General features: G+C 49.3%; 1 protein-coding gene across 6 annotated transcripts in view; it reads left to right on the forward strand.

The window, feature by feature from the left end:
- Positions 1-4,432: 4,432 nt before the first annotated feature.
- SLC12A1 (solute carrier family 12 member 1) overlaps positions 4,433-23,347 on the forward strand; it is a 107,423-nt gene continuing 88,508 nt past the window's right edge. Inside the window, exons 1-3 of one of the 6 annotated variants that reach the window (XR_012647169.1) lie at positions 4,502-4,571; positions 5,901-5,946; positions 6,604-7,206. Coding sequence is in view for 5 of the 6 variants with exons in the window: in XM_075006934.1 (XP_074863035.1) it covers positions 6,796-7,206 (411 nt within the window). In the remaining variant the exon portion in view is untranslated. Of the gene's footprint in view, positions 4,572-5,900; positions 5,947-6,603; positions 7,207-23,347 lie in introns of all 6 variants that reach the window. The other 5 variants (XM_075006938.1, XM_075006933.1, XM_075006936.1 and 2 more) reach the window with 5 other exon arrangements.

Raw genomic sequence — 23,347 nt, forward strand, 5'->3', positions numbered from 1 at the left:
TTGGAATGAGAATTTTGTTTATGCCTTGTCACTCTCACTGAACAGCCAAGAGTGCTAAGAGATGCAGAGAGAAGAAAATGACTTGTAGTGATTGTTTTACATTAATTCAGCAAAATCCAGATTGTGCAACGTGCCAGGTCTGCTAGACAAGACATGGCAGTGAAGGGAACCTGGCTGAGCAAAATGCCAGTCACGCCAGAAGATACCGGAGCATGCAGTAAAAGCCATGAACTTTGTGTCCGAGACTTATAGCAAGAAAAAGAAAGGGCCAGCCGCTGGCGGTACTGATAATTTTTGGTCCTTTTCAACCAAAAGCTGTGTCATGGAACATAACTTTAAATGGCTCTGGTTTCAGTGTGAAAAACATTTGAGGCCACAAAGCTCCAGTATATGCTATTCGTTTTTGACAGCATTAATTTGCTGTCAAGCAATTAAAAATAATCACAATTAATCATTCAATTAATCACACTATTAAACAATAATAGAATACCATTTATTCACATATTTTGGATGTTCGCTACATTTTCAAATATATCAATTTCAATTAGAACACAGACTACAAAGTGAACTGTGCTCACTTTATTTTTGATTACAAATACTTGCACTCTAAAAAATAAAATAAATATTTTTTTCACCTAATACAAATACAGTGCAACTCCTTTGTCATAAAAGTTGAACTTACAAATGTGGAACTACCTACAAACAATAAGTATATTAAAAATAAAACAATGTAAATTTTTAGATGCTACAAGTCCACCCTGTCCTACTTGTTCAGCCACTTGCTCAGACAAACAAGTCTGGTAACAATCTGCAGGAGATAATGCTACCTGCTTCGTGCTTGCAATGACAAACAGATCTCTGCAAAGTCAGAGCACTCCCTGAACAACTAAACATGCTCACATCAAATAAGTACTTGGCCCAACACTGCTACGTGCATTGTTGAGATAGACAGACTTGTTCAGGCATAAGGTGGGCATTCAGGAGATCCAGATTTAATTTCCAGGTGTGCCACATTCCTCGTGACACCTTGGGCTAGCCACATAGGTTAGGGCTACACTCAGCTGTAGTGTCGGCAGCTTGCTGCAAATGAGCAGCCTCGAAAATGCAAATGTATGCTCATTTGCATATTCGCACAGCTAACATTGTGGAGGAGAAGGGGGAGGCCTTCCTCCAAGGATGGAGGGGGGTGGATGCTGGCCCATGGCTACAAGTAGCCAGGCGCAGCTACCATCTACCAAGCCCAACGGGGCAGACTGCGGATCCATGAGGTCCTAAGGGACAGCTTCCCCCACAGCCCCCAAAGACCCTCCCGAAGGCACCCCCAGCAGGGGGCCTTGGGGCCACAGTCCTACCTCGTCCCCACCACAATCCCTCCCTTCCCCCTCCCCAATAAAGAGGGACATGGGGGTGGTGGCTGAACAACCTTTTTACTTGAACAGTTTGAAAATAAACATTGCAATAAAAACTATTTACATACAGTACCAACCCAGTGAACTATATACAGTGTGGTGGGGCTTGGGAGAGGAGATGGGGGGCATAAAGTCATAGAGTGGGTGGGGGGGCTGCGACCCTGTGGAGGAGCAGGACCCTGAGTGGTGTCAGCCTTGGGATCCCTCCCACCGTGTATTCGAGGTCCCCCGTTGGGGGTGGTTTGGGGCCAGGAGCACAGGGCAGTATGGAGGCAGTGGAGCTGTGACGGGGTCTGGGTGGGCAGGGGGAGCAGGTGGGGTTTGGGGAGGGAGGACACGCATGGCAGCAGAGGTGGGCATGGACCTCATCCACTGCCAAAAATCAAGGAAGGCTTGGGGGCCAGCCGGCGGGGGCAGGGCAGCGGGGGCAGGGGCAGCAGCCATATGTGGCTAGGCCAATGGGTCCTTCCAGACACCAGCGGTGGCATCAAGGCGGGACATCAGTTGGTCCCAGTCCTGCGACCACCATTCCTGGTCCCATGACTGCCACTTGAGGAGGTCAGTCAGCTTGCAAGGGTGGCAGAGTGGGCCCTCTGGAGGTCATCGTGTGCCCAGCAATGTCCCCTGTGGCCCTGGGTCCACCCTCTTGGTGGGGGGTGTGTGTGCTGCCTTGAGGCTGGCTCACCCTGATGCGGGGGTGGGGCTGGGATGGCCCTCACTCAGTGCAGGTCCAGCTGTAAGAAGATGGGGAGCGGAGATGGTTAGTCTTTCATGCAACACAGTGCCTGAGGCCCTGCCCCACACCATGAGCACCGACCAACACCCCCTGGGCCATGGGATGGGGTTGCCCTGGGAACACAGGCATGTGTGGCCTGCACAGCAGGCCCTGCTGCACAGGGATTCTGTGGTGCCTCAGGCTGACCACTGAGGGCTTCCCCCTTTGCTCAGCAGGCTAGCAGCCAAAGGTGGGTGTCCAGGCACAGAGGGGTCCCCACATGGGTGGCAGGTGTGCCACACACAATCTGGCCCTCCCCAGACTCCCCTCATACAGGTGTGGCTAGCAGTGTTGTCCATGGGAGCGGGAGCTGATTTTTGCCTGCAGGCATGCCTGTGTGCTAGGAGCCACAATACATGTTATGTCTGGGGTCAGGCCGTTGCCCTTGTGGCTAGGCAGCTTCCAGCCAGGACAGGTGCTGGCAGGGCCTCCCTTCTGCCCCTGAGGCCCGGGGCTTGTCCGGCCTCCCATGAGGCTGGCAGCAGGCTGGTGCTTGGTGGCTGCCTGCTGGGTCCGGGTGGCACACACTACCCTGCACATGGTTCCACATGCCGGGACCACAGCGCAAGGTCCTGTCCGAACCAGCCTGGTGGTGCTTGCAACACAACCCCTCTGTGCCTGCCCCGCACACCCTGAGGTGTGTGAAATGCAGGTTACTTACCAGAGGGATCTTTGCACAGCTCTGGGGACACCTGGAGCTGGCCTGGCTGGAAAGGCTTGAGTCCAGGAGACGACCAAGGTGCTGCTGCTGGCCTCGGACCCCGTGTATGCTTCTGGCTCCAGTGGGGATTGGGTCCTGGGGTGCTGCTGGTCCTCCTCCTCAGGTTCATGCTGCAGGGGGAAGGCCTCCTCTATGGTGTCAATGTGGGAGGTTGGTGGGGGCGTGTCATCCAGACTGGCTTTCTGTCAACAGAGATCCGTTGAGAGAGGCGCTCTGCCCCATGGGGGAATGACAGAATGCTGTCAACAAATGTGCCACATTCTGCCGATTTACTGTCAACAGAACAGCTTGGTAATGTGGAGGCTTCATTGTTTTTTTTTTTTTTTGACAAAACTCTCTAGTGTAGATGCAGCCTTACTCTTTCTCTTCTTCTAGTCTCCATCTTAATCCTGCCTTCCTCTCACTCTATGTCTGTACAAACCCCAGATTTGTAAAGGCATCAATGATATTTAACTTCATGCACATGGTCAGCCCAGCCAAGCCAATGGCATCACTCATGCTTGAAGATAAATACACATTTAAACTCCAGATGTGCCCCCTAGCAAATACAATGATACAAAAAATAAATTACCACAGTAATCATGAGTAGTATCTTATTCAATGAGTCTTTTCCATTGACTTTAATGGGACTACTTACTGGACTCACTTTTCAAATTCCAAATTTGATCTGCTATAATCAGCTTTCCAGTCATGGAATTTTTAGACATTTCTATTCACTTCAAGGTAAATTCAACCACCACTTAATGTACATCCTTCCTCCACTCCTAGACTAAGGCCTACTCGTGTCCCTTCCTTTCAAAAGGGGTATGTTAATGAGTGGGTTTGAAAGATGCTAATGAGGCACTGCAATGAATATGCAGCACCTCATTAGCATAATGGCGGCCACAGCGAGTCGAAAGTGAGGCTTTTCGCATTGTGCACCGTCCATGGAGACGGGACCTCCTGAAAGGACACCCCTAGTTTTCGAAAGCCCCTTCTTCCTACCACCAGTTAGAAAGAAGGGCTTTCGAAAACTAGGGGGGGTCCTTTCGGAACATCCCGTCTCCACGGGCAGCGCGCAATTCAAAAAGCCACACTTTCGAATCGCTGTGGCCGCCATTATGCTAATGAGGCTCTGCATATTCATTGCAGTGCCTCATTAGCATCTTTCGAACCCGCTCATTAACATGCCCCTTTTGAAAGGAAGGGGCACGTGTAGACACAGGGCTAACGTGTCAAAGAAAAAAAATCCTAAAATGAAAAGATCCTTGATCTTAAATAAATAAGGACATACTGATGCCAGTGCTCATAAGCAGATCCATAATTGTGGGACAGTAACTGATACAGTAGCCTAGAAACCTGTACCTATATTTTATAAATTCCAAAGAAAAACAAACCAACCTATTTTTCTTGTATGACGTGCGGGCACAGTTTTATTTCTCCCTTCCAAGAATTAACAGGTTCATTTACTAGTTGATATTTAACAAGCTAGAATGTCCTTTTAAATCAGTCATTTAGGTGTGTTTTGGAGCATGTGAAAGACGAGGATTGGGTAAGTCATGTGATATTTTTCACAGAACAATTAGCCAATGTGGGAAAATCCATGATTCACGAGCGAGGAGGAGAGTCTATATACAGATGTAAATACAAGGAAGATTGCCCTTCCCAGGAGCATGGAGACTGAGAGGTACGTTAAACTATCCTGAACTTTGCAAGCTTGTTTTCTGATGCATAATTCAATAATACTAATATTGCTAAATAGTAAATAATGGAATCCAACAGACCTTTGGAAATCTATTGCTAAAATAAATAGTAATTTGCAAATGCAGCAGAAAGGTAAGAGACTTATTTTCTTGGTAGTTGAAACACAATAGAAGTATACTTGAAAGATGAAATTATAGATCCACTGACGTCAATAGCAAATTTCCCATTTATGTCAAAGGGACAGGCTTTCACCTACAGTCTCCAAGCAGAGTTAGAACTAAATCTGTTTTTTATTTAAGTCAACAGCAACACTACTATTGACTTCAGCAAGAATCAGGATCTGGCCCTTAGCAAAGAAAATATTTAATTTCTGTGCACTCCTTTATCATTAAAGACTTTTCCGCTAAGGGAAAAGGCATGCCACATATGGTAAGAGATTATCAGTACCATAGTGAATGTAACATGGATCAGAAACAACCAAGAAAGTAATAGTACTAAACAAAGAAGTTGAAAGACAAAACAGCTTGTTTCTGATGAGAGTTCACAAACCATTAAGCAGGAAAGAACATCCTGCTTTGAAAAACCAGTATCTAGAGGGTTAGAAATAAGTACTATTGCGAAGAGAGTTTACAGCAGAATAATTTTTGCACACACATATGCGCACATACACACGCGCACACACACACACACACACGACGTGGATAGGAGCCGCAGCATAGGAGCCATAGCATGTGAATCTGATTTGTGTTCAAGTGCTAGATCTGAGTATGAAATGAGGATGGAGTGTACTTGGTTAAAGGGCTCTTCAGGTTATAAGTACCCTGTGGGATTATTAAACATTTTATAGAGGTAGGCATATGTAGATCTATCCATAGACAGGGTTAATTTATCTTTCAATTCACTGTTCATTCTTGTAATGGGTTTATTTATCTAGCCATTGGGCAGTTGGTATAGTTCTTTTATAATATTGCAATTTTCTCCAAAATTTCCCGTTAAAAATTCACTTTCCAAAATGCTCCAGAGCCAGCATAAGCTCAATTTGAATAAGACTGAACTTTTACTAAAGGTTGTAAAATCACATTCCTTTAGTTACTAAAAGCAGTTATCAATATATTAATTATTTCAGGCTCCATATCTGCCTGGCACAGGATTAGTAGATCACAAGTAATTAGTTAACACATACCCCATCAGAGTCTTCTAATGTGACAGCTTGTGCTCCTTGGAGCCAATCCTGCAAACTTAACCACTTGGGGAGCCCTGTTCTGCTTCCCTCACACATAAAGTTCTGACCATCTGCCATTATCTTTTGCAGGTGGACTTAAATGGTCATTTGGGGGACATAAGACACACAAGATCAGGTCTGTAAAATTATTTTTTGAATCTGGTATTTGTTTATATGCCGTGTCTTCTAGAGACTTCTAAAATTAGTACTTTTCAGTGCTTTAGTCTCCTATTTATAAATTATCATTTATAAATTTTGGAACTACTGAAAAGTGTAAACACCTGCTTGTTTTCTTTTAATAGGCTAATATCAGTGCCTTTTTGTAAAACACTGGCTAATATAGTTAACTTAAAAAACTTTGGATTTTGAATAGTTATGTCAATTTACTGCTGCACTATTGGTGAAATCAACAAATATGCAGTGAGCGCTAAACAGACCATGTCCAGGCATTCAGCTTAGTTAGCTGCATGTTGCATTCCCTTCATCTCCAGTGAACCATTAGGCTGTACATTATTCAAAAAAGTACAACATTTAATCCCTGCAAAGAGAATATATTGAAGAAAGTTGCTTTAAAGTATGGCATTAAGTTATGTTTATGGCCTGATCCAAAGCCTATTAAACTAAATAGAAAATGATAGCAAATTACCTGAGACTTTGTATCAGGCCCTGTCTGTAAAAAGTTATAAAGGCTATTGTCTCCTGTCTCACGGGTTTTTTTAAGCATATCTTGGAAGGCTTACATTACCATGTAAGTTACATATAGAAAAGTTTTACATATTCTTTTTTTTGACAGAGTCAAGAATGACCAACAAAAGAATACTTAAGAGTGAACACTTCAAGAAGGTCTGCATTGAACTTTGTTAGATTAAGAGGCAAGATCTTTCAAATACAACAGCATTACTGTTTTATTGAAGATAAAGCAAATCTACTTCCCATTATTGAAGAGCACAAAGAGTCAAGACCTGAGAACAAAACTTCCCTGAAGATGTCAATGAATAATTCTCCAAATATATTCTTGGACCCAACTCCAAATAGATTTCAGGTTAATATAATTAATGAAAGCCATGACAATAATGCAACACCCGAAGAGGATGTTGATCCTCCACATTATGAAGAAACATCATTTACTGAAGAAGCACATAGCAGAGTCAGGATTAGTCACAGGCCTGGAAAAAGAGCATTGTATGAAAATTTTCTTCAAAACGGGGATACGGTTAAATCAGATGGAAATCTGCATCCCTATGACACTCATAGTAACACATATTATCTAAAAACCTTTGGCCATAACACAGTGGATGCCATTCCTAACATTGATTATTATCGGAACACTGGCAGTATTAGTGGAGCCAAAATGAACAGACCAAGCTTGTTAGAAATTCATGAACAACTGGCAAAGGTAAGGTGAAAGGGATAATATAAACATTCTTCATTACATTTCTAGGTTAATTCTGTTTATTAACACATTCATCCCCTTATTATCTTTAAACTTGTACAACAGCAAAAGCATAACTAAATTTTTTTTCTTCTTTAGATGTGCACATGCAGTATGTTTACTCTGTTCCGTAGTCTGCTAGGAGTACAGATCTTTTCTATAAAGTCATAGGATTTATTTTAGCTGTGTCTACACGTGCAAAAAACTTCGAAATAAATGGCCCTTTTTCGAAAGAGCGGGAGAAGCGCCCACATGTGTAAACCTGCCTTTCGAAAGAAAATCGAAAGAATGGAGCGCAGACTTCGAAATCTGAACCCTGATCCCGTATCAGGAACATCCCTCCCTTTCGAAATAATAAATCGGAAGAGTACACATGTAGACGCTCCACAGTCCACTCGTTTGAAATACAGGTCCGCCATGGCGCCGATCAGCTGCAGCGTGGGGCCGCTCCAGCCGGCAACAGTGGGGCTCTATGGTCCCTATGTTCAGCTACCTTAAAGCCGCACGCACGCAGGAAACCCGTGGCAGGAAGCTGAGAGCATGCTAGGCGCAGCCTGCACATGCGCTCCAGCTTGATGCTCCAGCAGCCGCATGGCAAGTAGCCAGCCCCCCCATAAGCCCCACGGACCCCCCCGCCAAGACCCCACAAGGCTTCCAGGGGGAGAAAAAAAAAAGGGCTCCCTCCTGGATGGAGTGGGAGCTGCGGGACCTCCTCAGCCTCTGGCAGGACGAGGAGGTCCTGCGCCACATGAGCTTGAAGCAGTGCAATGCCGCAGCCTTCAGCCACCTGGCAATGGGCATCCACACCAGGGGCCACCCGGAGCGTACCGCGGAGCAGGTACGCTCCAAAGTAAAAGAGCTGCCAGGGACCAGGCCGGACACTCCGGGGCAAGACCAGCGATGTGCCCCTTCTACAGGGAGCTGCGGAGCATCCTGGGGCCCCAGGAGAATTCACCCCCATGGCTTTCCTGGACACCTCCAGAGAGGAGCTGCAGCCAGAGGAGGAGGAGGAGGAGCAGCAGCCCGGATCGGGGACCCAGGAGGGTGAGGGGACCACAGACTGGTCGAGCGAGGAGGGGGAGCTGACCATAATGATCCCCTCCTGCTTCTCCAGCCAGGCGACTGAGGGCCGGACATCTCTGGACGTCGCCGAGGGACCCGCAGGTACGTACAGGGAGGGGCGCACAACTACTCAACAGGGTAGGGGAGACGCAACGGCTAAGTGCCCACACACGGAACTGGTGGTCCCGGGCCGCACACAGGCCAGCCCCCACAGGGGATGCGGCACCCCGTGGTGCCACACCAGCAATGCCCAGCACCCACCCCCCAGTGGACAGTGCCGTAAACCACACAGGGGTGGCGGCCGGTCGGTGCCCGGAGTCCACGCACCGCAGGCCAGGAAGGGCCACCTGCGGGAGAGACCCCTGGAATCACACCCAGGCTGGGAGGCCTGGTCCCAGTAGGGGAGCCGGTCAGTGCTCCCTGGAGGGATCAGTGTCCCTTGGGGGAGCGGGAGCCCCATGGGATGGGCTTGGGTGGGTAGGTCACAGCTGGGTCCCCTCTGTCTGAGGCACACTACTGACATGCTCTCCTCCTCTCCACACAACCGCACCATCCATAGGCCAGGAAAGCCCAGCGCCATCCCTCATCCTGGAGAGCCTGCCCGCAGCCGTCAGAGGTGTCTGGACTCCACCCCAGGCAGCGCGCAGTTGTGGCCGTGGACGGAGGACCCCCTGGAGGGCCGAGGAAGATCCAGGCACCAGCACCAGGCTGAGGAGCACCTCCAGCTCGCCTGGGCCAACATGGAGTGGCAGAGGATGGCCTGAGATAGACTGCTGGACACACTTGAGGGCATTGGCCACGCTGTGCGGGAGCACACGGCTATTGTGGCTCGCCTCCTGGCCCCCCAGCGTCTCCCCCTGATGGCCCTGCCCCCTCTGAGCCTGCTCCCTCCGCCCTCATCGAGCCTGCCCCCTCCACCCCCACCAGGCCCACCCGCAGGCAGTATTTGCCAGTGCTACCGGCACCCTCCCCCATGCCCACCGGGGACCCCACATCTGGCTGGGCAGAGGCTCCAGGGGTTGATGGGGTTCATGGCCCACCACCCCTGACCCAGAATGAGCACCTTGCGCCCCTCCAAGTTAGGTTCCCCCACCCCCCCCTCTGAGTTAGGTTCCCCCCTCCAAGTTAGGTTTCCCCCGTACATATTATTTACGAACACCCAAGTTATATAAACGTTTCTTTATTATTCACCACTCCGTGCTGTGCTCCTTGGTGGCTGATGGATGTGCGGGTGTGGTGCTGGTGGGGGTGGCAGGGATGGTGGGTGACAGATGTGCGTGGGATGTGGGTGTGCGTGCAGGTCAGAGGTGGCCATCGGCAAAGGCCTGCCTGAGGGCCTCTCGAATGCAGTGGCCGTCCCAGTGGGCCTGGTGAATAGGGGCGGCGCTTGGCTGCTCATAGACAGTGCCAGCCAGATGGCCCCCCTCAGGGACATAGGCATCCCCCTTTCCCTCCACAATGTTGTGGAGGACACAACAGGCGCCCACCACCTGGGGCACGTTGGGGACCCCGAATCATAGAATCATAGAAGAGTAGGACTGGAAGGGACCTCGAGAGGCCGTCGAGTCCAACCCCCTGCCCTCATGGCAGAACCAAGCATTTTCTAGACCATCCCTGAAAGCCATCTATCTAACCTCTTCTTAAATAGCTCCAGTGATGGAGATTCTACCACCTCCCTTGGCAATTCATTCCAGTGTTTGATCACCCTGACAGTTAGGAACTTTTTCCTAATGTCCAACCTGAACCTCCCCTGCTGCAATTTCAGTCCATTGCCTCTTGTTCTATCCTCAGAGGCAAGGAAAAACAAGTTCCCTCCCTCTGCCTTATGACACCCTTTTAAATACCTGAAAACTTCTATCAAGTCCCCCCTCAATCTTCTCTTTTCCAAACTAAACAAGCCCAATTCTTTCAGCCTTTCTTCATAGGTCATGTTCTCTAGACCTTTGATCATTCTCGTTGCTCTCCTCTGGACCCTCTCCAATTTCTCCACATCCTTCCTGAACTGTGGTGCCCAGAACTGGACACAATACTCCAGCTGAGGCCTAACCAGCGCAGAGTACAGCGGGAGAATGACTTCTCGTGTCTTGTTCTCGACACACCTGTTAATGCATCCTAGAATCATGTTTGCCTTTTTCGCAACAGCATCACACTGTTGACTCATATTTAGCTTGTGGTCCACTATAACCCCTAGATCCTTTTCTGCTGTACTCATTCCTAGGCAGTCCTTTCCCATTCTGTATGTGTGACTCTGATTGTTTCTTCCTAAGTGGAGCACTTTGCATTTGTCCTTATTAAACTTCATCCTGTTTACCTCAGCCCATTTCTCCAGTTTATCCAGATCCTTTTGAATTATGACCCTATCCTCCAAAGAAGTTGCAACCCCTCCCAGCTTGGTATCATCTGCAAACTTAATAAGTGTACTTTCTATGTCAATATCTAAATCGTTAATGAAGATATTGAACAGAACCGGTCCTAAAACAGACCCCTGCGGAACCCCACTAGTTATACTTTTCCAGCCGGATTGAAAACCATTAATAACTACTCTCTGGGTACGGTTATCCAGCCAGTTGTTCACCCACCTTATAGTAGCCCCATCTAAGTTGTATTTGCATAGTTTATTGATAAGTATGTTACGTGAGACCGTGTCAAATGCTTTACTGAAGTCTAGGTATACCACATCCACCGCTTCTCCCTTATCCATAAGACTCGTTATTCTATCAAAGAAAGCTATTAGATTGGTTTGACATGATCTGTTTTTAACAAAGCCATGCTGGCTGTTCCCTGTCACCTTACCACCTTCCAAATGCTTGCAGATGATTTCTTTAATTACCTGCTCCATTATCTTTCCTGGCACAGAAGTTAAGCTGACTGGCCTGCAGTTTCCCGGGTTATTCTTGTTCCCCTTTTTATAAATGGGTACTATATTTGCCCTTTTCCAGTCTTCTGGAATCTCTCCCATCTCCCACGATTTACCAAAAATAATTGCTAAAGTCTCAGATACCTCTTCTATCAGCTCCTTGAGGATTCTAGGATGCACTTCATCAGGCCCTAGTGATTTGCAGACATCTAATTTTTCTAAGTAAATTTTAATTTGTTCTTTTCGTATTTTAACTTCTAAACCTACCCCTTTTTCACTAGCATTCTCTATGTCAGGCATTCCTTCAGATTTCTCAGTGAAGACTGAAACAAAGAAATCATTAAACATCTCTGCCATTTCCAAATTCCCTGTTACTGTTCCTCCCTCCTCACAGACCAATGGCCCTACCCTCTCCTTAGTCTTCCTCTTGTTACCAATGTATTTGTAAAAAGCCTTCTTGTTTCCCTTTATGCTTGTAGCTAGTTTGAGCTCATTTTGTGCCTTAGTCTTTCTAATCTTGCTCCTGCACGCTCGTGTTGTTTGCCTATATTCACCCTTTGTAATTTGTCCTAGTTTCCATTTCTTATAAGATTCCTTTTTTATTTTGAGACCATGCAAGATCTCCTGGTTAAGCCAAGGCAGTCTTTTGCCATGTTTTCTATCTTTCCTACACAGCGGGATAGCTTGCTTTTGGGCCCTTAATAATGTCCCTTTGAAAAACTGCTAACTCTCCTCAGCCATTTTCCCCCTCAGTTTAGCTTCCCATGGGACCTTACCTACCAGCTGTCTGAGTTTACCAAAATCTGCCTTCCTGAAATCCATTATCTCTATTGTACTGTTTTCCCTTCTACCCTTCCTTAGAATTGTGATCTCTGTGATTTCATGATCACTTTCACCCAAGCATCCTTCCACTTTCAAATTCTCAATAATTTCCTCCCTATTTGTTAAAATTAAATCTAGAACAGCTTCCCCTCTGGTAGCTTTTTCAACCTTTTGGAATAAAAAGTTGTCTGCAATGCAATCCAAGAATTTATTGGACAGTCTGTCCCCTGCTGTATTAGTTTCCCAACATATACCTGGATAGTTGAAGTCCCCCATCACCACCAAATTCTGGGCCCTGGATGATTTTGTTAGCTGTTTAAAGAAAGCCTCATCTATCTCTTCCACCTGGCTAGAGGGCCTGTAGTAGACTCCTAGTAGGAACTCATCCTTGTTTTTTACTCCTCTGAGTCTAACCCAGAGACTTTCAACCCGTCCATCTCCTACGTCCATCTCCACCTCTGTCCAAGTGTGTACATTTTTAATATACAAGGCAACACCTCCTCCCTTCTTTCCCTGTCTGTCCTTCCTAAGCAGGCTGTACCCTTCAATACCAACATTCCAATCATGAGTATTATCCCACCAAGTTTCTGTGATGCCAACGATATCATAGTTGTATTCATTTATTAGTATTTCCAATTCTTCTTGCTTATTTCCCATACTTCTTGCATTTGTATATAGGCATCTCAGATATTGATTTGGTCTTGCCTCCCAGTTGTGCCCTGGCCCTCTTTTTACTCTCCCAGTGTAGCCCATACTCCTTCCCATGTCAAATTCATCTCCCATGTATTCATGCTGTCCACTTACCTGCAGGCTTGGCTCCCCTGCCCCCGTCGAACCAGCCATGTAAGGTGACACCTCCACCGCACCTTTAGATGCCCGAAGGCCCGCTCCACCACGTTGCGGGCGTGGTTGAGGCACTCGCTGAACACCTCCTGGGTGGGGTCGAGGTGTCCCGTGTAGGGCCTCATGAGCCACAGCTGCAGGGGGTACACCATATCTGCCACCATGCAGAGTGGCATGGTGACTTTCTCTGCCACCGGGATCTCCTGCTGGGGGACGAAGGTGCTGGCCCGCATGCGGCGGCAGAGGCTGGAGTTCTGGAAGACCCGGGCATCGTGGGTGAGGCTGGCCCAATCCACGTAGAGGTCAGTGAACTGGCCCCTCGCGTCCACCAGGGCCTGCAGCACCACCGAATGGTAGCCCTTCCTGTTCACATACTGGCTGGCGCTGTGTGGCGGGGCGTGGATGGGGATATGTGTGCTGTGCAAAGCGCCGATGCAGTTCGGGAAGCCCAGGTCCTGGAAACCGGTGACAGTGTTGTCCACATCCCCCAGGCGGATGAGCCTATGGACCACCATCGTGTTGATGGCCCTGACAACCTGCAGAGGGAGAAGTGGGACACGTGCTCTAGTGCAGGTGTGGCAGCCGTTTCCCCCCGCCTTGGGCCCATTCTGTCCCCCTCCCGTCCGGCCCTGGCCCGTGCAGCCCCCGCTCCCTCCCGTCCAGCCCCTGCCCCATCAGGCCCCTTGCAGGGGAGGGTTCCCCTTGCCCCAGACCCCCACCCTTCCGCCCCCACCTTATCTCCATAAGTACAGCCCCGACAGTGGCCTTGCCCACTCTAAACTGCTGTCCCACGGAGCGATAGGAGTCTGGGATGGCCAGCTTCCAAATGGCAATCACGACCCACTTCTCCAGGGTGAGGGCTGGCCACATGTAGGTATTGTGGTGCTGGACTGCTGGCACGAGCCAGTGGCAGATCTCCTCAAAGGTCTGCCGTGACATGCGGAAGTTCCACAGCCACCTTTCCTCACACCACTCCCCTAGCACCATGCGCTCCCACCAGTCAGTGCTGCTGGGGTGGGTCCAGAGGCATTGGGGCACCCGGGGGGGTGCCCAGCAGTGCCCTGGTAGGGGGAGCCCCATGGCCCCAGGGGGACCGCACAGCCACCCGATGAGCTCGGGTGCAGCTGCGGCGAGGGTGCACAGCACTGCCAGCAGGGCGTCCATGATGAGGGCATCCTCCTGCAGAAGGTGTCGCTGGGCTTCCATGGTGGGCATGAGTGGGCTCTGCCAGGCTGGGACAGCCTGGGCAGCACTTGGCTCATGCAGAGGGGAGGGCGGAGGGAGGGGTCCTTTAAAGGAGGCGGCTGGCTGAGGCCCCAGAAGGGCTTGTCGGCCATGGGACCCCACCCGTGGCATTTCCTCCCTCCTTTCTTTCGAAAGAGAGCTTGGAGCCATGTGGACGCTCTCTTTCGAAAGACCTCGACGGCACTTAGAAAGAGCAGATCGGAACGCTGATCTGAAAAATGGCAGCACGTCCTCTCTTTTGATGGCCACTTTTTCGAAAGCCGAACTTCGATTTTCGCCCTTTCGAAAGGGCGCTTACATGTACACACAGCTTTTATGTTTTACTTACATTTAAGTGGGTCAAAGTAGCAATATAAGCCATAATTCAACCTATATCAAACATTAAAGTCTCTATTTTAACCTTTAATCTAAAACCAAATCATACTAGAGTCTGACTGGTTAGTTTGTGGTGTTCATTCAATAACCTGGTAATAGCTGTTGTATTAAAGATTTATATGTGTAATAAATGACATCATCTAGTCAGAAATACAAAGCTCTACCCATTTATTCTAAGAACAAAAACTACTAAATTGTAAGAAAAAGTGACAAGATGCAAATAAGGATGAGTTTCATACACATAAAAGAATGTGTGTTGGTTTTGAAACAATTTGCTTTAAAGAAGAATACGTTAACAGACAGTTTCTGGGGGTTAAATTCATCCTTAGGTACTGGTTCTAGTGTTATCAATGGCTTCACAGTAAGGAGGAATTTGACCCACACTGTTTATTTTAACAATGATTTTGGAGACGGTCTGAGAGGCACCACTCGAGTGATTGTCTGTCAACAATTTAGGCAGAAGTCATTTGGCTAAATCCTTTTACACTGCACAAGGCAAAAGAGTTGTTTTAGATTTCACTCATACTGTACAATGGTGATAGGACCCTGTAAGTATAGAGGCAGGATACTAGTTAGAACCACAGGATAGTGTACAGCTCTTCTTGACAAAAGAAATGCCTAAACTGCTTTTAATTATTTTCTACATTGGGGTTAGTTCCTCCCTCCCCCTCGCACACTTTCTTTCTAGCAGAAATATAAGCAAATAGGGTTGGGATCAAGTACCAGCATACTGGTGCCACAGCCACATGCCAAGTGCAGAGTTCATGTGTGCCCACGTCCTGGCTTTGAAAAGCCTCCATCTAACACACAGAGGAATGCTGCCTGAATCAACATCCCAGAGTTTTGGGAAAGTTCAGATCTGGATGCAAACCTAGCTCTAACCCTGCTCCTCTAATGATGTAGCCAAACACTCCAGTGCCCCTCTCCTTAGCTTTTGAGACACCTCAGCTTCTGGTCTGCTGCTTGCAGCTCAGAGAAGAATATGTATGTGGCAGAGGATTATACCTAGCAGCCATTAGTTGGTCGGGTAGTACCTGTGGACTAACATTAAAACCACGTCTCTAATCTAGAAATTATGCTTCATTGCTTCCTGATGGGTTTCATCCTATAAAGGGCCTGCAAGTTTCTGAGGCAATCAGCACAAGGGCAGACAACATCCAGGTGCAGGCTGGGCCCTGTGTGAATAAAGAAACATGGGTTTGCCTGCAGCCTTTTGTGAGTTTACCTAGCCTATTGTGGTGAGTGAGAATGGAGGAAGCTAGTAAGTAGTTCAGGGAACTCAGTGCTTTTCAGGATTTGGTGCGGTGTGATGACATTTCTAGAGAGGGCAATTATGCAAAGGGAGGAGGGAGAGGGGTAACATATGGGCATAGATTTAGCTGAGCTTCCAGTTAATTGTCAAGCTGTGTGTGTAGGTATTGACCAGGGTGAAGAAATCATGATCTCTTGCTAGGAAGGAGAAAAGCGTATGGGGGTTAGAGAATGGGCAGAGACATTGTTGGCAGATGTCTGAGTTATCTTTTCACCATACAGTACAACACATGCCAAGGATTGTTGCATATTGGATGCTAATGTGCATGCTCAACTAGAATTTGACCCTTAACCTACCTTCGTATGTATTAATGTATAAATACACAATGTATAATATACAATGTATAAGGTTTTACTGTATGGGCTTGTCTACACTAGCCCCCTCTTTCGAAGTGGGCATGTAAACGAGCCTGAGCGGTGAATAGCACTGAGGTGCTGAGCTGCATTTGCAACAACTCATTAACATAATTTTCACTATCCAAACTTCTAAGTTGCTAACTTTGAAGCACTGGTACACAGTGTAGCCATGGGCACTTCAAACTACCTGCACAACTTCAAAGTTCCCTTATTCACAAAATGTTTTGGGAGTAAGAGAACTTTAAAGTTGCGTGGGTACTTTGAAGTGCCCACAGCTACACTGTTTGCTGGCTCTTCAAAGTTTGTGTGGTGAGAATTATGCTAATGAGGTGCTGCATCTGCAGCACATCACCTCATTGCTATTCACCGACCAGGCTTGTTTACATGCCCCCTTTGAAGGAGATGGCTAGTGTAGACAAGCCTTATGTGTAATTAAAATTGTGAAGGACTTGTGATAACACCACAGAAAAATAGTCCATTACAATCATTAACACAATAACAATGATGATCATTATCACATACCCTATAAAATCAGGAAAGAGAAGTTACTCACCGTAGTAACGATGGTTTTTCGAGATGCGTCCCCGTGGGTGCTCCACGATAGGTGTCGGGCTCACCCCGGCACCGCAGATCGGATCTTTCCAGCAGTTTCTGCCGGACGGCGCATGCGCAGGCGCACGCCACTCCCCTGCGCGCTCCCGGCCACGTGCGCGATCCGGTCCCCGCCACTTCCTTGACCAACCGCCTCGGATGCTCCTGACAAACACCAAACAGAGATCCGAAGCGGGGAGGATGGGCGGGTGGTGGAGCACCCACGGGGACACATCTCGAAGAACCATCGTTACTACGGTGAGTAACTTCTCTTTCTTCCTAGCGTGTCCCCGTGGGTGCTCCACGATAGGTGACTACCCAGCAGTAACCCAAGAAAGGAGGTGGGTAATCGGGTTATGTGCAGCTTGCCCCCGAAAGGACCGCTGTCGAGAGGCGGGTATCCTCTTGGAATACCCGGTGTAGGGCATAATGCTTGGCGAACGTGTCGTAGGATGACCAGGTCGCCGCTCTGCAGATGTCTTTTAGCGTGATGCCCTTGAAAAAGGCTGTTGATGCCGCCACCGCCCGGGTGGAATGAGCCCTAGGCGGGGCCAGTAAAGCAGTCTTTCGAACTTCGTAGCACATCTTTATGCAGGACACAATGTGCTTTGAGATTCTCTGTGAAGAGAGACCCTCTCCTTTTGATCTGGGAGCGAGAGAGACTAAGCGTCTGTCCATTTTCCGGAAGGACTTAGTTCTGTCTATGTAGAAGGCCAACGCCCTCCTCACGTCCAGGAGGTGCAGGCGTGCCTCCTTGCTGGAGCTATGAGGCTTCGGGTAAAATGAGGGTAAAACTATAGGTTCGTTAAGATGGAACTCTGAAGAAACTTTCGGAACAAAGGCTGGGTGCAACCGTAAGGTTACTGCCTCCTTTGAGAATACCGTGCAGGGTGGCGTTGCCATAACTGCTGTGAGCTCACTGACTCTGTGAGCTGACGTGATTGCAAGAAGGAAGGTTGTCTTTATCGTAAGGAGATGGAGGGAAACCGTGGCTAAGGATTCAAAGGGTGGTCCCGTTAGCGCGCTGATCACCAGGTCCAAGCTCCACGATGGTGGAAGCGGTTTCCGAGGGGGTACAGGTTTACTAGCCCCTTCAGGAACCTGGTAACAATAGGATGGCCAAACACCATGGGCCCTTACTCTTCATGCCGAAAAGCCGATATAGCGGCGAGATGGACCTTCAACGAGGAGAGGGAGAGCCTGCCTCTCTTGAGGTCCAGTAAGTATTCTAGTATGACAGGTATAGGCACTTCAAGGGGAGCTAACTGCTTGGTGGAACACCATGCAGTGAATCGAGTCCATTTCTGTCTGTAGGTCTTCCTGGTGGAGATCCTTCGGCTACTTTCCAGGACTTGTTGTACTCCCTCCGTACATATACTTTCTAGGGAGCTGAGCCATGGATTAACCATGCTTGTAGGCACAGGCCTTGGGGGTGTGGATGCACTATGGACCCCTGGGCCTGCGTGAGCAAGTCCAGCGCTACCGGAAGGGGAAGCGGTGGACGATCCGACATGCGGAGAAGCAAGGGGAACCATTGCTGTCGATCCCATGTGGGGACCACTAGGATCATGCGGGCTCTCTCCCTCCTGGCTTTCTGCAGGACCTTGTGGATGAGCACCGTGGGGGGGAACGCGTAAAGCAGTGGGCCCTTCCACGAAATCGCGAACGCATCCCCCAAGGACCCCCGCCCCGGTCCTGCCCTGGAGCAATATTGGGGGCACTTCTTGTTGTGCTGAGTGGCAAACAGGTCTATCTGGGGAAACCCCCATGCATGAAAAATCGGTCGTAGCAGATTGGAGCGGATCTGCCACTCGTGTGTGAGTGCGAAGTGCCTGCTCAGCTGGTCTGCCTTCACGTTGTGAGCGCCTGGTAAGTACGAGGCTTTCAACGTTATATTTTTGGCAATGCACCAGTTCCACAGCCGGACTGCTTCCGCACATAAGGCACGGGATCGAGCTCCGCCTTGTCGATTTATATAAAACATAGTGGAGATATTGTCTGTATTGATCCCGACTACCTTGCCTTGTATGTGGTCTTGAAAGTGTTTGCAGGCGTTGAACACCGCTCTGAGCTCCAGTATATTTATATGCAGTGACTGTTCCGTAGGGGACCACAGTCCTTGCGTCACCTTTTCGCCAATATGTGCTCCCCACCCTATGTGGGAGGCGTTGGTGGTGAGAAAAATAGAGATTTGTGGTTGGTGAAAGAGTACCCCTGTTAGCATGTTCTTGGGGTTTACCCACCATTGCAGGGATCTGCGCACCTCTGTCGTGGGCGACACCACCCTGCGGACGGTATGGGATGCTGGCTTGTAAACGCTCGCCAGCCAATGTTGTAGGTTGTGCATATGCAATCTGGCGTTCTGTACCACGAACGTTGCCGCTGCCATGTGGCCGAGCAGCTGCAAGCACGTTAAAACCGGCAACGTGGGGCTGTATGTAATGACTTGTACCAGGGAACCGATGACGCAAAAGCGAGTGTTGGGTAGATAAACCCTTGCTGTGATAGAATTTATGCATGCCCCTATGAACTCTATGTCCTGTGTGGGGTCGATCTTTGACTTCGCAAGGTTGATGACCAGGCCCAGCGAACAAAACGTATTTGCTGTTACGTGTATCATGAGTAGTACCTCCGCCTTCGAGGCCCCTTTCAGTAGGCAGTCGTCCAGATATGGGAATAAAAATACCCCCTGTCTGTGCAGGTAAGCTGACACCACTGCCAGGGTCTTGGTAAAGACTCTGGGGGCCGAGGAGAGGCCGAATGGCAGAACCTTGTATTGGAAATGTTCTTTGCCAACCATAAACTGGAGAAAACGTCTGTGAGCCGGGTGGATCGTTATATGAAAATATGCATCTTGTGAGTCGAGGGCTGCAAACCAATCTCCATCGTCCAGTGCCGTGAGTAGAGAGGCGACTGTGATCATCCGAAAGCGTTGTTTGCGCAAGTACCGGTTGAGGCATCGAAGATCTAAGATGGGCCTCCAGCCTCCTGTTTTCTTCTCTGTGAGGAAGTATCGTGAATAAAACCCTTTCCCCTGGAGTCGCTCTGGCACTCTTTCGACCGCCCCTATAAGCATCAGGTGGTCCACCTCGTGCTTGAGTTTTGCCTCATGGGAGGCATCCCTGAGATGAGGCCTGGGCAGAGGTCTTGGCGGTGGGAGCGACTGAAAGGGGATCACGTAACCCATGGCTATGATCTCTAGTACCCACTTGTCTGTGGTGATCTTTTGCCATTGTGAGTGGAACGGTCAGAGGCGATGATGGAACATTAATTGTGGATGACATTGCGCGATGGTAGTAACAGTGCAGCCCTCGACCTGTCCGTCAAACTTCTTGCCTTTGGGCCTGCCCCGAGGATGCACGGCCTTGTTGGGAACGTTGCCTAGGAGTTCTATACTGTTGTTGCTGTTGATGCCGCCCTTGGTCGTAGCCCCGTTGGTACTGAGCACGCTGAGGTTGGTACGGGTATCGCCTTTGTTGAGGGTAATACTTTTTCTTTCTGTATGGAGGGGTATAAATACCCAGGGTTCTGAGTGTGGCTCTTGAGTCTTTACTGGAATGAAGGACCGAATCAGTTGACTCTGCAAACAACTTCTGCGTGTCGAAAGGGAGATCGACAATTTTTGCCTGCAGATCCCTCGGGATACCCGATGTCTGGAGCTAGGATTCCCTGCGCATGACCACTGCCGTAGCCGTTGAGCGTGCCATCGTGTCCGCTACGTCCAGGGCGATCTGGACTCCCGTCCTTGAAGCTGCATAGCCCTCTTGCACGATGGCCTTCAGCACCGGCTTCTTATCTTCTGGAACTGAATCCATGAGAGAAGTAAGCCTGGAGTAATTGTCGAAATTGTGGTTCGCTAGATGTGCTGCATAATTAGCCATTCTCAGCAGCAGGGTGGAGGAGGAGTATACCTTTCTGCCAAATAGCTCTAGCTTCTTGGCATCTCTATCCGTTCCCCCCGCTTTGTACTGGGAAGTCTTCAATCTCTGCTGAGACGATTCTACCACCAGAGAATTTGGCTGTGGGTGACTAAACAGGAACTCCATGCCCTTTGCCAGGACGAAGTATTTCTTATCCGCCGTCTTGTTTATAGGTGGAGTGGAAGCCGGGGTCTGCCATATGGTAGTAGCAGACTCCATGATTGCTTCGTCGAGAGGGATAGCGATTTTGGACGAGGCCGGAGGCCTCAGGTTTTTGAGGAGCTTGTGGTGCTTCTCCTGCACCTCTGCTGTTTGGATGCCTTGCATGAAAGCCACCCTTTTAAACAGCTCCTGAAACTGTTTGAGGTCGTCCGGGGGGGCAACATCCCCGGGGGCCGTAGCCTCGTCGGGGGAGGACAAGGAGGAACCACTAGGGTAGACCTCCCTTGAACTCTCAGGGTCCTGCTGCCGGTGGTACACCCTCTCACTAGAGGCTTGCGAGGGAAAATCTTGGGGTTCCAAAATCAGCTCCCCTTGAGACAGCTATGTTTCTGTCCCCGTCCATGAGTGCCCGCAGGAGTACTGGGCAGTCGAGGGGGACCTGCCCCTGGATGTATGCCTGTGGTGTCTATGCCCAGCATGATAAGGACGACCGTGGTAGCACGGGTATGGTTCCTGGGATGGAGACCTGGACCACTCTCAAGGTGCATACCCCCGATGTCTGGGGGAGCGAGATCGTCTGGATGACTGAGACAATGGTGAAACTGGTTTGTGGTAGTACTCCAGAGGGTCAAATCCCAGAAAAGGCGAGGGTGGCCCGAGCCATGGTGACGCTGGTTGGAGGAACGGAGAAGGAGGCTCTGGGTAGGCTGGGGGAGACCCATGTCTCCTGGTTGGTGTACGCAGCATAAGGGGAGGACTTGTTGAGAGCAGCCCTGCAGCCCTGTCCAGAGAAGGGCTGCGGTGCCGGGTTTTCGCTGCTGCCTTTCCCCTCCCCTGCGGGGCTGGCTCCGCCCCTCCCCATGCTGGGCATCTCGGCCCTGCTGTCGGCGCCATGCTTGGCACGCTCATCTGCGGTGCTGCGCAGGTGGTCTCCTCCAGTGTCTGCAGGCTATGTGCCTGTTGGCCCTGCACCATTGGTGCCACGGGGGTCTCTGCCGCTTGTGGCGGTGCCGCCAGTTCCAGCACTTGCCTGGCCGCTGCTCTGAATGCGCAGGCCAGCTGCTTAGTAATCGGAGGCTCAGCCTCTGCCATGTGTCCTGCTGCGCTGCCGCTTGCTTGTGACTGCGGCTGGGGGCTGTGTGCTGCGCCCGTCCCGCTTGCTGTGACCGCCGGCAGGGATCGGGCTGGAGAGAGCTTCCTCCGTTTCTGCACCGAGGGGGTGAGGGACACCGCCTTCCTTTTATGGAGCCCTGTGGGTCCCTCCGGTTGAGGCCTCTCCGGCACGTCTGGCTGGAGGGCCTTATCAAACAGCAGCATTTTCAGCCGCATTTCTCTCTCCTTTCTGGCTCTGGCCGTGAGCTTTGCACAGAAGGAGCATTTCTGGGTGACGTGTGATTCCCCCAGGCACCTAATACATTGACTGTGCCCATCAGAGGCCGGCATAGCTTCGTGGCATGACTCACACTTCTTGAATCCTGAAGAGGACATTGCGGTGAGTCTTTGAGCTGTTAATAGGGTACTTAGCACCTTCTCTGTGCCTGTTCCCCTCTCCCGGACTCCAGCCTGCCGCAGCAGGAGGCCTACTGGCCTTCACGTCCCCGGGTTGCCTCCGCTCCTCCTTCTCGTTACTAAGACTTTCTACTTAATATATATATAATTTATTTATTTATTTATTTTGCAATAAAGAAACAAACAATTTAATTAAGAACCCTGAAAAGAAACTCTAAAACTCTAAATATGTTGACTCTGGCCGCAGCCTGAGCAGATTCCGTCTGCAGCCGATGGCAGTTAAGAAGGAACTGGCGGGGACCGGATCGCACACGTGGCCGGGAGCACGCAGGGGAGCGGCGCACGCTGGTGCATGCGCAGTCCGGCAGAAACTGCTGGAAAGATCCGATCTGCGGCGCCGGGGCGAGCCCGACACCTATCGTGGAGCACCCACGGGGACACTCGAGGAAGAATATCTACTTACAATGACCTGCATACAACATAAAGTGTATCATAAAAGCAGCAGAAGAATCTCTTTTTATGAAAGGCAGTGTATTCCATCAGATAGGCTAGCTGACTGCGAGTCAGCAATCCATGCTAGAGCTGCCATCCTGTCAGTGTTTGATATTGAGAAAAGCCAAAATTTCCCAAAGCAGCCTCTAATTTTGGTCACCTCAATTTTTAAGAGTCCTATTTTGAGACATATGACACCTTATTTTTAAAGATGCTAAGCACCCACTACAATGCTAAGTTAATTGGAACAAAGGATGTGTGTTGTTGAAAAGACAAGCTTAGTTCTAACCTCAGATACAGAAACAATAGATAGCTTTGGTATATACACACCTACATATCAGACCAGACTGTATTCTGTATTCACCTACTGGCGCTACCTACCATCTTATCTGATGAAGAAAAACAATGCTGACTTTCTTTGAAGAAAATTTATCTCCTTAAGAGAATATCTGGGTGTGATTTTTCAAAATTATCCATGCGATTTAGAAGCACAAATCCCATTGAAAGTCTGAGAATTCTGTTCCTAAGTCACATATGTGGTTTAGATAATTCCGCCCGA

This window comes from Carettochelys insculpta, chromosome 12 (assembly GCF_033958435.1).
Source record: "Carettochelys insculpta isolate YL-2023 chromosome 12, ASM3395843v1, whole genome shotgun sequence".
Classification (NCBI taxonomy): domain Eukaryota; kingdom Metazoa; phylum Chordata; order Testudines; family Carettochelyidae; genus Carettochelys; species Carettochelys insculpta.